This window comes from Protopterus annectens, chromosome 2.part0 (assembly GCF_019279795.1).
Source record: "Protopterus annectens isolate FY-2018-M chromosome 2.part0, PAN1.0, whole genome shotgun sequence".
Taxonomy (NCBI): domain Eukaryota; kingdom Metazoa; phylum Chordata; order Ceratodontiformes; family Protopteridae; genus Protopterus; species Protopterus annectens.
The window spans coordinates 1,670,747,886-1,670,762,773 of record NC_056728.1 but is presented as its reverse complement, the minus strand read 5'-3'; the positions used below and the strand labels follow the sequence as shown (position 1 = coordinate 1,670,762,773).

Genomic DNA, 14,888 nt, shown 5'->3' with positions numbered 1-14,888 from the left:
ACACACACACACACACACACATACAGACACACATATACACACACACACACAGACATACAGACACACAGACATACAGACACACAGACACACACACATAGACATACAGACACACAGACATACAGACACACACACAGACACACACACACACACACACACACACACACACACACACACACACACACACACACTGAGGTACCTCCCACAGTCTTGGTCATGCTCGAATTCTTGTGTTTTACTGGCTGAAAAGAGTCTTGTACAAGCCAATGGCTGATTATAATAGCAGCATTTCTGGCAGTCTCCCAGAGCCCATGATTTTAGGAAGGCCCACTACTGCAGTGAAACAAGACTGTAGTTACTTAAAATAATTTTGTTACATTTAGCACACAAGAAAATTAATTTTAGGCTATCTGCTGAAGCTGCAGTTGACATCTTTATAGACTTTCCTTTCTTGCATAAAGTATTGTCTTTTCGTTAATAAATTGGAACTTCCACAGATCATCCTCACTAAAAGTAACTTCCTATGTAGACTGCCTTAAGGCCCTATCCCTGTAATATGTCTCCTACAGGCTGTTGAGGGTAGATCTATGCCTGGCAGACAAGGCACTGTCAGACCCCACCCTGATGGACCTCCTGCATATCTACAAAACAAGCAGCACCAGAATCACCTGTTCTAAAGACTTAAGCTTTGCCTGTGATATAAATAGGACCTGCTGGAGAGACAGGAATGTATCCTAGAGACTACTCCTTCTCTGGAACTGGCTCACCATCCATGTGAAGCAGTGTTCCTCCCTAACCCAATTCAAGTGTAACTTGGACAGTTGGATGGGGAACAGGAAATTCATCCCTGGTTTGGCACACTGGACACAGGAAGCCTGTAAATGGTTCATCCCCAGGCCCCTGCTTGTAAATGTTTCATCTCCCAAGCCCCTGCTTCCATTTATCAAGGGTACCAGAACTCATCAGAGATTTGGGACACATGGCTATTAGTGTGTGTGTGTATGCGTGTGTGTGTGTGTGTGTGTGTGTGTGTGTGTGTGTGTGTGTGTGTGTGTGTGTGTGTGTGTGTCTGTGTGTGTGTGCGTGCATGTGTGTGTACACGTGTGTGCGCCCGTGTGTGTATAAATTTCTTTGGAAGCCTTGTTACAGTTGCTTTGGTTCATTAACAGTCAGTGAATACACTAAAACAGACTGTGAATCCAGGAAGAGGTCTCATTTAACTGTAAACTGACCCTCATTTTGCTTAATTTAATTCTCATCTATCCCTGATCTCACAGAATGTCATAGATATTTTTGGTCGTTCCTCATAAAATTTGTGGACTGCAGTCACTGAATAACAACAGATGTTTGAGCTTGTTATTCTAGCAACTTTTATCAAGTAAATAACAGTGATGTTTAAAATAAGTCCTTGCTCTTTAGCCTTTCTCCCTAATCAGTTGCTGGCTTTCTCCGATTCTGGGGCTAAAATGTTGAGAGATGGGATTAGGGACCGTTTGTGGATGAAAGTAACTTACTCTCTTGCCATTTGATTAGTAAACTATCTGGATTCACAGTTTTGTAGGGCTAGTGTGCATTTGTGTGAAATAAGTTTTATCAGTTGTGGCAATTATGGATCCCTGCCTACCTACTCTCCTAATTCTTCACCTTTTGTTTTTATTTCTTAGAAACCCATCTCTCAACATAGAAAGAACACTTTACCCCTAAATCCTTGTCTACACTGCTGCTTTGTATATAACAACTGCTTCATCCATTCTCTAGCTCTTATTAATCCTGTCGATCATACTATAACACCATAATATGTCCATGTCCTTATAAAATTCCTCCATTCTATTATAATTCTGATTTCTTGTATGTGATAGCTAACCATAGTTGACAATCAACTATACGTACCTCAGCACATATACACTTGTTTTTATTTGTTACATTTTGCACCATGAACATTTCTTTAGACATTTTTATTGTATCGCAGAGCTCAGGCCTCTGCAGGTCTCTCATGACCAGTTGGGACGATCCAGGTTACCAACTGAAAAATAAAATAAATAAATGTGAAAGCACAGTTGATAAACAGCTGTTAAATCTCCCCAGTTTTGCAGAATACATCTGATTTTCCTTCATATTTTGGTCTATTCCTAATAAAATGTATGGTTTTCCTGCAAATCACTGAGGATTGCAGTTACTAAGTAATAACAGACATTTGTGCATTGAAATTCATATCCTTCAGAAAATGCATGCTAATGCAAAAACTGTTATGTTATATATTGCATAGCTACATAAGAGCAATATTTAAAATCTGCTGATGATTTTAGATCTTTGCCACTCATTGTTTTGGTTTTGTCATCAATTCTTGTGCTAAGATATTGAGATATATTATATTTTACTTTAAACAAATGAGGCATACACAGACAGAGAGGTTATAACAGCTGGGTGGGAACAGAGCCTGTCTTTGGGTGAAAGTAACTTGCCATCTAGCACTTTGCTCAGTTAACCATCTGGCTTTGCAGGACTAGTGTGCATTTGTGTGAAATAAGTTGGAATATTTCTGATTACTGTTTGTGTGAAAGTTGAAACTGCATAGCTACCAGGAAAGACTGGAAGCACTGTCTCATTAGCAAGCATCTTTTAGATTCCAGGGGATAGATCTATGCCTGCCTTCTGTGCTATTAGGAACCCCAGTTGTTCTGCATCTTCACAGATCAAAGAGGCCCACTAATAACAGAACTAGGGATCGAATTTTTTCCCAGCAGATACATAAAACACAGTGGAGAGATATGTTAATCACACTGCACCTCTCATCCGCCCACCGCCCACATGTGGAACAGACTCCTCCTGTAAACAAAGCAGTGTGACATCTTATCTTCCTTTAAACTGGATCTGGATCATTGGATGAATATTCACATACTCAGATATTCACCCTGAGCTTGACCAACTTAACTCTCCTATTGGGGCAGTAAATATAGTCTCAGAGTGGGTACTGGTAAAACATACATGAACACAAGGCTCAGTAAGCTTGAATTTCCTATGATCCTATGACAGCTGTCAATTGTCTCTGATTTCAGACAATGTTCCAGATTTTACCTTATATTTTAATCTGTTCCTCATAGAATGTGTGGTTTTCTGGCAAATCACTGAGGATTGCAATTACTAAATAATGGCAAACATTTGATTTTCAGATGTCTTTCCTTCAGAAAATGCATGCTAATGCAAAAACTGCTTTCAAGCAGTGTTCATATACAGACAATATTTAAAATCTGTCCCTGATTTTGGTCATTTTTGATGTTTTATGTACCAAGAGATTGAGGCATATATTTTTTATCTCACTCAAATGAGGTGCACACACAACGTGTATATCACTTTTGGGTGGGGTTGGGGGTATCTGTGAATGAAAGTAACTTTTTTATTCACTTTAGCATTGGGCTTTGTAGTTTTAATGTATATTTACATGAAATAAGATGGAATGCTTGGGCTATTGTGTGTTTTTATGAAACAAACATGAAATAAATTACTGTGTCCCTAATTATTTAATTGCTTATTTAATTTCTGGTAAAAATGAACAAACAGTTAATCAGGCATCTGAGATGTATACAGTCAGTAATGTGGCTATACTTGCTGGATAAAGGGGCTGTCTGTGGATGAGAATGAGTGAACCTGCTGGCATAAATCAAGTTAAATGGTCATTAGTCTAGCCTTGCAGGAATATTGTGTATTTGCATAAAGCAAGTTGGAGTAGCCTAAAGTGGCCATTTTTTATCAGAGTCAAACATTTGAGGTGTACAAGTGGTTGTAAATTATATAAAAAGACATTGGTGGATTATAATGAAAGCAATCAAAATTGGCTTTTATGGTTTAAAACAATATGCGTTATCCAAAAGAAAAAAAATTGGGAGATGGGGGGGGGGTCCCACATTTTAAAAACCACCCAGGTCTCAAGGTACACTTAATAAGCCATTGGTACCAGCCTACTCATCCTGCTAGCAAACAAAGCAAATAATAAATAAATATACTTCTTTGAAAATGTAATTAAAACAGGACGCAGTGTTTGCAGTGCACACAATATATATGTACCTGGACAAAGCCTTTGAAACTATTTCCCCATGTAAGTATTATAGATAAACTTGTGCAATTAAATAAAGATCCATACTCTGTGTGGTAGATAACTGTTTGGGCTGACATACAGAGTTATTAGGCGTCACAAGTGGTATTTCTCACGGCTCGATACTAGACCTTCTCCTATTTGGCATGTATTTCTTAGATCTGCAAACAAATTCCTCTGATCTCAAGTTAACTAAGTTTGTGAATGACTGCAAACTGATGGTTCTTATTCATCCTTCTTCTGACATACACATACTCTAGAACGGGTTAAACAATAGCCATTAATGGTGCAAGGCTTATATAGGTCCTAGGGCCATAGCCTAGTACCTACCTATGAACCTATGAAAATGGCCTTGTATCATATGCAAAAATATTAAGTATAGTCCAAGCTAGCAAATAAGCCATTTTCACATTGTACTACATAAATGAGATAATCCTACAGACCAATCTTATTATCAATCATCTACGTACCTTTACTGGTAAACTCCCTGTACATTAACCTTTGTATCTTCATTATAATGGAAATAATTTTACCTGGTGAAATTAATAACCAAGGGTATCTTCTTCATATCCAATTACATATTCTTCTCCTTTTCGTATTGCTTATCTGACCTTTTATTGAATATAAGTTCCGCTATCAAAATATTGAGACCAACAACAGTTCAGCACACAGACTTTGACCACCCAATGATTACTGATGTCAATCTAATGCTCCACCTTAGGTCAGGCATGAATTGCAACAAAGACTGTTTTTGTTAGAAAAAAATTATGCTTCAAACCACAGAACAATCAACACTGACAAAAAATGATTTTAATTTTAGTACTTTCTAAAGATACTGAACAAAACAGTGCCTAGAAGATGCAACTGACAGGTCTTCCAAAAAGTCCTTAAAATAAAACATGAATTCATACCAGACAAATTGTTCTTATTTTTATGTCTGCCTCTGCCAATATCAGAGACTTTATACCCTATTTCCACTTAATGTAGTTATCTTGACAATGTCTAAGAGCTTTCCCAAAGCTTGTGTCAAAGCACATTTAAAAAAAAAAAGGTTAATGACTAAATTTCAGAAGATGAAATTCCACTCAAAGAAAGCAAATTCTAGAAGTGAATTTAAATCATTCCAGCCTTTCATGTTTCACAAAGCACATCTTTCAAATAAAGAAGTGGACAAATATGAACTTTGGAATGCTGGGGTTAAGCGCAGCCAAAAGCATATTTTGTAACTGCTTAAGATGTTTATAGTGCTTTAAAAGTTCTGAACAGAAAGTAAAGCTAGAGAACCGTTGCTAACGCTTCGTAGAGACTGCCAGCACACTTGACATCTGTTACATTTTATCAGGCACGTCAATTATTTCACTCAATCACCATTCTGTGATGTTTAAAAAATACAGTCTTAACAACACAAGATGCTCTGCAGTCCACAAACTTTATAAACATTACTACACATGATTCTAGTGTGTTCAGTATTTCTAGTTTCAATTCGGACCAGCTGTCGTGCTTTCTGACCACCAGTCACATATGCTTTGACATATCTGATGAAGAAAGGCTGACAGACAGGGCTTGGCTTCCAAATGGAATCACTTATTTCTAAAGTAAGTTTCATTGCTACGAGACACACATTTCCATGAAGAAGTGTAGCACATCAATCAGTGATACTTGAAAGCTCCTAACTCTCTCCCTAAAGTGATGCAGCAGTAAACAAGTAAGCATGTACTGAGATTTCAATTACAGTAAAACAAAGGCCCTGAAACCATATAAAGTAAATCCTGTCAAACATGTACTAGAGTTATAACCAGGTCAGAAAACATAAACGTTTTTAATCTTCTACTTAAGAAGGCAAAATGTCAGTGAAACATTTATCCAAAGCATGATGGTTCCACACCATTGTCCGGTTATGCCACAGCTGATGCCATCCCTAAACTGGGTTTCAAAGGTTTATAATTACAAAGAGCTTTCAACCCTTCACAGAAGCACATTTTAAGGTTTGCTCTGAACCACAAGCACTGGAAAGAGACTTCCTTCATCTGACTGAGCACACTTACACTCACTGAGTTTTTAACCACCACAGTCATTCAATCATGATTCAGACTTATAACACACTACATGAGATCAAGCCGCTAAAGATCTCAACACCCTCATACACCATCGCCTTGTCCGGTCGCCCTAAAAAAGACCATTCTAGAGTTAGCCAGTGAGCAGTTCATAGCAAAGCCTCTACAGGGCTTACAGAACGACAATCTTTTCCTCTGTGTAACCCAAAAAAGGGTGGCATAATGGCTAAGGTGCTTCCCTCACATGTGACAGGTACAGAGTTTGATTATGATGAAGGGGAAAGTATCAAGGCTTAAAATGACCCATAAGGCCAGCTTAGCCAAGTACTTACCTAAAAAACATAGCAGTCTTCTCAATGACTATAGTAAAGCTTAACAGTTTAAGTCACTCCCATTTTGTTGTGGAGTGCTAAACACAGTTACACCCATCTCCTTATTTGAATGTAGCAGTAGTTTAATATCTGTTTCACTCCCCCAATTCCTCCTCCTCACCCCCCCCCCAGGAAGCAAGATGTCCACAGAAGTGCACCATTTTTCACAGGTAGCCTTCAAACAGCTGCCTAGGCTGCTGATGTCACATGTGCTAACATTATTATAAGGTAAAATGGTTCCACACCTTCTTATACATGACTGTAAAGACGTTCTTTTTATAGCAGGTCAGAATCTTCTGCACTAGTGAGATATACCAAGATGGCTGTATTCACTTCTAACAATCAATGTACTCTAGCCCACTTTACTGTATGAGTGATTATGTTCTGATCTTTCCTCATTTTTATTTATTCATTTACATTTCTTGATCAGATTTGTCCAACTAGTGCAATGGCTTATTTTCAGTTAGATACAAGGTGATATTCGCACTGACTAGCGGATACTTGGCGGGCCACCGGGGATCTCCCATTACTCTTTTCAACAAATGCAGTGGGATCTTCTGAATCCACCTGAGCTGCCACCAACTCAAGCAGATATGGCCTTGTTTTAACACTTCATCAGATGGGTGGCACATTCAGGGGTGTAGCAACACCCTTATGCTGCACTGCAGTGGTAGCATTGGAAAAATAAATCCAAATACTTGGTGGTGAAATAGAAGCCACAGCCTTCTGATCTGCTATCACCAAAGGTAAGTGTGTTAACTATTGAGCTAATGAGCATGCCCATCAAAATATATTCTATAGTGACTATTGGGGAAACTGCTATCCCCTACCACTGACAAATACTCCAGTCCTATGTCATCGGCAATGCTGAGAAATATCCTTTGAGTCATGTCACCACAAGCATGTTTCAAAGTAGCAAAGTAAGGCTAACAACTGGTAAGCATCACTTCTGCTCCAAGTTAATCAGCGGTTAGTTTCCAGTCAGATCAACCTGACAAATTTCTCCCTGGAATACATTTACCAATACTGAACAATGACTGAGAGAAACTGCCTCTTCGTCAGAAGTACATCATTAATTACACGTGTTTCCAAGTCCATTCTCATTCAGCATGCACAAAAATGAGAATGCTAGTGAGCACAAGCAAAGAACACACAAGGGATAAAGTCCCACTGCCAGCAACAGTGTAAAAAATGTTACGTAAATGCTTGTAATTTATGTCTTTATTTACGAACTCTGGAGCTTTTCTCCCCGGCCTCCGCTGAAAATGGACATTTATGCAATCGGTTCCTCCCGGTCAACAAATGTAAAATAAAAATAAATAAAATAAATATATGCACATACATTTCGATGCTTGTACTAATGCGTGATATTGTTTATTAATTCTGTGATAGTTGTTGTGTTGTTGTGCCTTTCGGCTTTTCCCGGTTAGGGGTCGCCACAGCGGAACTCCGGTCCGCTAATGATTTAGGGTTACCACCTGTCCCACTTTGAGAGGGACAGTCCCTCTTTGGGCAGTTGTGTCCTAACAAAAAATATTAAAAAGGGCAAATGTTCTGAGATTGTAGGACATAATTATGTCCCATATTTTATGTAATAGTCACATAAAATAGTTATTTCTGTATCTAAAATACCTAAATGTTACAAGAAACATAATAAGCAACTAAACTGCTACAAGAATAAGCTTTTATTTAGGAAAAAAAGTTAAGTTTTATCCTTTGTACTGACCGTGGGTATGTGTCGGCCTGTAAAATCTGATGTGTGTCCCGAAAATGTTCCACTTTGGCCATTTGAAAAGGTGGCAACCCAAATGATTGGCAACAGATTTTTACGTGCCGAGTTGCCGGCCCTGACGCACAACCTTCAATGAAGGTACGCCCATTCACGCCTGTCTCCAAACAGAAGACGCTCTAGCTGAGAATCAAACAGGACAACGTCTTAACTGTGACGCGACAACGCTACCGCATAGTGTCACATTATATTCATTAAGGTGATATATTTTCCTGGTATGCTTGTACCAAGTTGTGACTGAAAATGGGCAGTACACAAAGCTCACTTACCTTGTTAGCCATTTGTAAAGCACATAAATAAATAGTCACAAAAGAGGTTGCCATGCTATTGTGGGACACATACCAAAACCTACAAATGCAACAAGAAAAGATTAAATGTGAAAAATTGCAGTTTGCTGCTACACTTAATAAAGCATTACATTTTCACTCTATAGACTAACCTCAATCATCATTCAAAGTTGACAAAAACTTTCATCTGTGTACATGAAGCAAAATGGCATCTTCTATGATACAGCTGAAAGGGTATGACCTTTCATAATACCAAGGATCCTAAGACATGCTTCTAGTCAGTAGGCCGACAATTTGTCCTCCCCATTCCAATACTAAATTCATATATATGCTGGCAACCAAATGCAGATTAACATTTTTGACAGTTAGGCCACTGTGATGTTGGGGACAGAGGCTGACTTTTATCAGTCAGTACTTGAGTCCTCATAACCAAACGTAGATTAACATGTTTGACAGTTAGGCCACTGTAATGTTGGGGACAGAGGCTGACTGTTGTCAGTCAGTACTTGAGTCCTCATAACCAAGCCCCCCCCAACAACTCCTAGATGTTTAAGCTCCGATTCCTTTATTGTAAATCAAAAGAGCTCTCCCTACCCTCAGTGGTTTGAATATTTTTGTGCCTTTCGGCTTTTCCCGGTTAGGGGTTGCCACAGCGGAACTCCAGTCCATTAATGATTGGTAGTAGAGTTTTACATGCTGGCTTACCGGGCTTAACGCACAACCTTCAACGAAGGAACGCCCGTTCACGCATGTCACCACACAGAAGACGCTCTAACTAAGAATCGAATGGACAACGTCTAACTGTGAGGCGACAACGCTACCGCAGCACCACCACCTACAACTCAGTATTTATTTATTTATTTAAGAAGAGCTGTTGATTGGGTAGTGCACTGATCATCATGGACCAAGTTGAGACACAGCCTGGTGGGTATGCTCCACAAATGACAAAGTAATAAAATTTATACTGTATAGTACATACATTCTGCATGTGAAATAAAAACCACTGAATCAAACATTCACCTCAGATGAAAGGGAATTTGTCTTACATAGCATGTACAGGCAAAGTATTCAGTCAAGGGCAAGTTCAAAATCTTAGCAATGGATAGTTTAATTACAGTAACTCTGCAACGGTTGCCCATTTCCAGGCCAGCCTGATACCTCTCAAGTGTACCTCATTACGAGGAACGTACCTCATTTGGGGTCTTAAAAAGTTCATGTTCCTCGAAGTTCCTCAAAGTTCCACATTGAAAGACTCTGTCACACATTCAGTGTTAGGAATTTTTTTAAGTGAAATCCGTTGTAAATAGAAGTGAATCATATTAATCCATTAAAAGATCTTCTTTATAAGTAAAACCAGCTTATTTTAACCTTCCTATGACCTTCCTAGTTGAAGTTTTTAGTAAGCCATTAGTATGTGTTCCACATTTTGCCCATTTGTTCCACATTATGAGGGCTAGTGTTCCTCATTTTGGATATGGAAGGTTGAGAGCTATGCGTGAATGAAGGATGAGGGACAGCCCAACATTTCCATTTTCTTGTGCATACTTCCTTGATTTTAACAGTCATAACAGAGAATGTATACAGTAACAAGGCAAAACGCCAAAGCACTTATGACCTTCCAACTAAGCTAACTTTAAGGGTTCCTCAGAACACCGTTAGTAACAGAAGCTGAAGCAAGGTCAGCTTTCAAAAACAAACAACCTGAAGAACCTAGTGAAAGAAGAAATGCCTCAAGCCACAACTCACCCGATGAGACATTTCTGACTTCCACAATTCTCTATTTCACCAGGTCAGTAATCTAATGTGTCTGGTGATATATGTGCTTTGAACTGTCAAAGTAACAGAGATTGCCGCACAATGCATTTGGAAAAGTTTAAAGTCTTCAGTAAGATATGGTTTGTATAATAAATGCTAGCATGACAGCTAAATACATTATTTGCTGGATATTTTAATGTTCCGCAAATAAGGTTCTGAACTAAGGTCAGTAAAAGCACAACCACCTTCCACAACACATGCACATCACTGCAAACCTTCTGTCCAAGTAATGTCCTCAAGCAAAATGCATATAATCCCACCCCAAAAACATGTCTCAAATGAAAGTCCCCCAAAACAGGTGCCTTGCTCAATTTCACCTATGGCCTACAAAGTTAGTCAAAGGTCTCCTAATTACATAGTTCACAGTTTGTGATGCCTATATTAAAACACAGACTCTTTCATTTAAAAGACTACTAACGACCCATCCATAAATCAAGAGCTTTTAAAGGTGGCTAGTGACTCACTTTTGCGCATGTATAAAAGTAACCTACTCTACAGGAAAAGCATACAGTCAGAAGGAAATTTAGAAGTCAGTGTTGTTCTGCAGCTGTTGATTGTGAACATACACTCATAGTCTTAGAAGATATAGTAGACTGCATGAGACTTAATCAGTACTGGGAATTCCTTATCCTGTATACCTTGAAAGCCCAATAATAAGACAGGGGCAACTGCCAAACTGTTATACAATATGTTAAAGGCTAAATGAAAGCTGGTACCGGCTACTCCAGCCACTGTTGTGGCCTCTTAGGTAGGGCAAAGAAAGTAAAACCCAGCATGCACTCAAGGTTTACTAAAATAACAGTAAAAATCTGTTTAAAGAACAAGCAATGGTACGCTGAAGCTATTCAAATTAAGGGCTTTTTCCTTTAAGGTTTTACAAACTGATATACGGGTTACTGCACTGTTGTGTACTATGAATCATGGCTAACACAAAACGTAAAATTAACACAATAATCACCAATATATACAATTTTCTAGGGGGGGGGGGGTTAAAACTCCTCGAAAAATACCGACATGACCAGGAAATAAAAAAATGCTCAGTTTCAAAGACTGGACATGACATTAAAAAATGAAAGTTTTTATGAGTGCACACCACTTACTCTAATAATAGTGCAACAGAGAAGCTCGGCATCGGCAGTCATAAGCAGCAAAGTTCGGGATGCAAGGACCGAACCTCTGCAGTGACACAACTATTGCCGAGAACAGTTCAGACACATCACAGCTGCTCTTGAAGCGGTCACAACCCATACTCAGTGAAAACTGACTTTGGGTGCACTGCATCTTCCACTGTAAGGATGCAGACAAATCAAGATCTGGTGTTACTGGAGTATCTCACAACTGCATGGCGCAGGACGTCAAGATAACCGAGCTTCTAGCAAAGCCAGGAACGCATTTTGTGAGGTTACCCAGCCCCAGAAGCAGGATTTAACACCCATGTACTACACAGCTTGACTTTATTTTTGTTGGGGGTTCCGGAGTGCGACTCAGATCTACTTTGCAATTTTTTGCTTTTACTAAGCTCATAAGCAAGAGGTGGCTCATGGCAGTTACAAGCAGACCTATTTCACCCAGGACCCCGGCTATTCTGAGTTTACACAATAGGAATATAACCGTTCATTTTGTAAATGGTAGTAACATGAAAACGGGATATTAGAAATACCAGTTAGTAGTCTGTAACACTGTGTGTGGACAAATCTCCAAATATGGCACTGGTTGTCCTGTGCGCCCCACCGTGGACACTTAACTCCGCTTGATCAGGGCTCGCCAGAGCTGGCAATCTGAATCACCTGCTGCGATCTGCAGTCCCAAACATCTAAAGTTACAAATGACACAAAACACTGAACAAAGTTGTTTAATGGGGACACCGTTTCATCTTCTTCCCTGCTCCGGGCGAAAGCTTTAATACCGAAGCAGGGGTGGCGTGTCGGAATAAAAATGCACAATGATCATAAAAGATGTGGCAGTACTGTAGGAACTACAGCGAGACAGTCATAACATAAGATGAAATAAACACCGATTTAAATGTATTCACTAAAATACAATGTTTCTAAAACGGGCTTTACAAAACCCCAGTTACTACCACGAGAAAGAAAAGTAAAGCTCTGCAAACCATGCTGCCTGCAGCTATAGCTTACCAGCATGGACTGCAGAAAAAGGCAAGCTCATATATACTTGTTATGCTGTGCACATCAAACTTTACTGAAGGACTTCGGTCACTTGCAGAGTGAAACATAAAGAGTGTACACATTGCAATGACTCAACTGCTTCCTCTGGCGTAGCTATAGGTTGCCCTTACCTTCCTTGCGCCTTGCTTTGCGAACTCCTTGGCCAGATGTCGACCGATGCCCCGTCCCCCACCGGTGATGAGCACAATGTCCCCAGAAATGTCCCGCAGTCGGGGCGGCAGCAGCAGGCAAACGACACCCCGAAGGATACAGTACAGGAGCTGAAATGGGAGCAGAACCAACAAGCCAGTCCATCTCCAATCCATTGCCTCCCTTTGCCTTATCACCGTGCTAAGTGTAAGCCTTGGAAAATAAGAAGAGCAGCAACCAAGTCCAGAACAGGTCAAAAACTTTTGTATAAACTCGCCCCGATGCTGCACAAATGTAACCGCTGAGAAGTTGCACAGAAGTGACAGGCTGTCTAAAAGCAGAGTTCACTGCGTTGCAGATTGCGCTCTGACACACAATACAGAGCTCATCTAAAGCGAGATAATGCAACAAGCCACAAATGACTTTTGGAGCAGAGCTACTTTGTCATCTTAGCTCGAGGGTATGTTTAAATTAAAATGTATGCATGCATCTATTTCTAGGCCACTTCACAAAAGAGACGTAGTGTCTCTTTTTTCTCAAACCAGAATGTTTACTAGCTAAACTGCATTTAAAAAAGTCTCGGCATAGTACAGAGCGGGTCCCAGAGAGCTCAGCAGCTTTCTGCTGCGGTTTAAAGGTTACTTTGTGCAGTTGTTGAACTGCTGCTTCCTTTCTCTTTCGGTACTGTAATTGTTGCTTGTTCACTGAGAGGACATGAGCTGAACTTCATCTGCATATGCACATAGCTCGCTCTCCTCCTGAGCCTCAGATCTGAGGAGTTTTTATAGTCTATTAAGCCTGATTGACAGTTAAAGTGTTAGGGGAATATTTTACTACTGTTTATGTGAGTGGCTGGCTGGGCACTCCCCTCCCCCAGTTCGGGCTTTGCAAGCGGCACACGGTACATTGAGAGAACAGGAGCGCGCCCGCGCGTACACACACACGCACACACACTTGTGTAAGCTCAGACTTGTCAGATGCCACACCACTCCAGTGACTGGAGACAGCCAGCTTGGTGCCATCTTAAAGTTACAGGGTTTATTTTTGTTTGCTGGTGTAGACTGAAACAATGAAGGATACACGTGTGCAAATACAGTGCTACAAGAACTGCAGCGGAACCCATTCCTTTGCCCTAGTAAATCAAAACTACACTAAAGTTCTCAGTATTTGTATGAAACATTAAGAACAACTTTTTAAAGACTCTGTTGCTTTTAACTGTGCACTCTCCTTAAGCTGTCACACCTGCAAATGCATTTATTTAAAGATTCTGACCAAGGCAATCCTGACTTCCTCAAGCTCTGCAAACTGGTGTTTTTTTCGTTATCAAGCTTAAAACTCGTTCTTTAATCATGGTGATTCAATAGGTTACGTATGTGCAGTATAGGGAGTTAGAAAACATTCTGTCAAAATGTATTTATTTATTTTGGGACATAAGTGCCCAAAGCTACGGACAGGTAGTAACCCTGCTATATTTACCCACCTGCCGATGATACTCTGCTGCTATGATCTCTCTCTCTCTTTCTGCGCGCGCGCACACACACACACACACACACACACACACACACACACACACACACACTCTCTCTCTCTCTCTGGTGGATGATGGATCCCCTCTGCTGACATTCAGTATGACTTCCTAAGGTTACCGTGGACCCATGCACATGACTGAGGAATCTTTCATCTTCAAACCTGTCTTTACTAAGTGCAGAGAACGCAGCCTAAATTTTGGGCTATTCTAAGGCCAGTGTCAGGGCCAGTGTTAACATTTTAGGGCCCCCCAGCAGGTGTCAAGTTGGGGCACCCTAGGCACTGCCAGTCTGTCACCCTGCCATTGCCACCTCTACTAAGCAACCTTTTAGTTCATGCTGCAAACCTTTAAGAGTAGTATGCACAGACTGACCTGTAGCTACAGTTCTCTTACATTACAACAGGCCTGTGTACCACATTGCGTTGGCCCATCTCAAAAAGGGACATTTACACTAACTGGCATTTAGTTGCAGCAATGATTTCGATTCTCGGCTGGGGTGCCTTCTGTGTGGAGTTTGCATGTTCTCCCTGTGTTTGCTTGGGTTTCCTCCATGTACTCCGGTTTCCTCCCACATTCCAAAGACATGCATTTGGAGCATTTCTCCCCGGGCCTCCACTGAAAACAGGCTCTGTGGAACCTAGT

The 14,888-nt window shown here is 40.3% G+C and overlaps 1 protein-coding gene across 1 annotated transcript in view; it reads right to left on the bottom strand.

Annotated features, from left to right (window-relative positions):
• DHRS3 (dehydrogenase/reductase 3) overlaps positions 1-13,488 on the bottom strand; it is a 167,091-nt gene extending 153,603 nt beyond the window's left edge. The window contains exon 1 of the mRNA XM_044061724.1: positions 12,700-13,488. Within this exon, the coding sequence (XP_043917659.1) occupies positions 12,700-12,894 (195 nt within the window). The 5' untranslated portion in view covers positions 12,895-13,488. The remainder of the gene's footprint in view (positions 1-12,699) is intronic.
• Between the last annotated feature and the right edge of the window lie 1,400 nt (positions 13,489-14,888).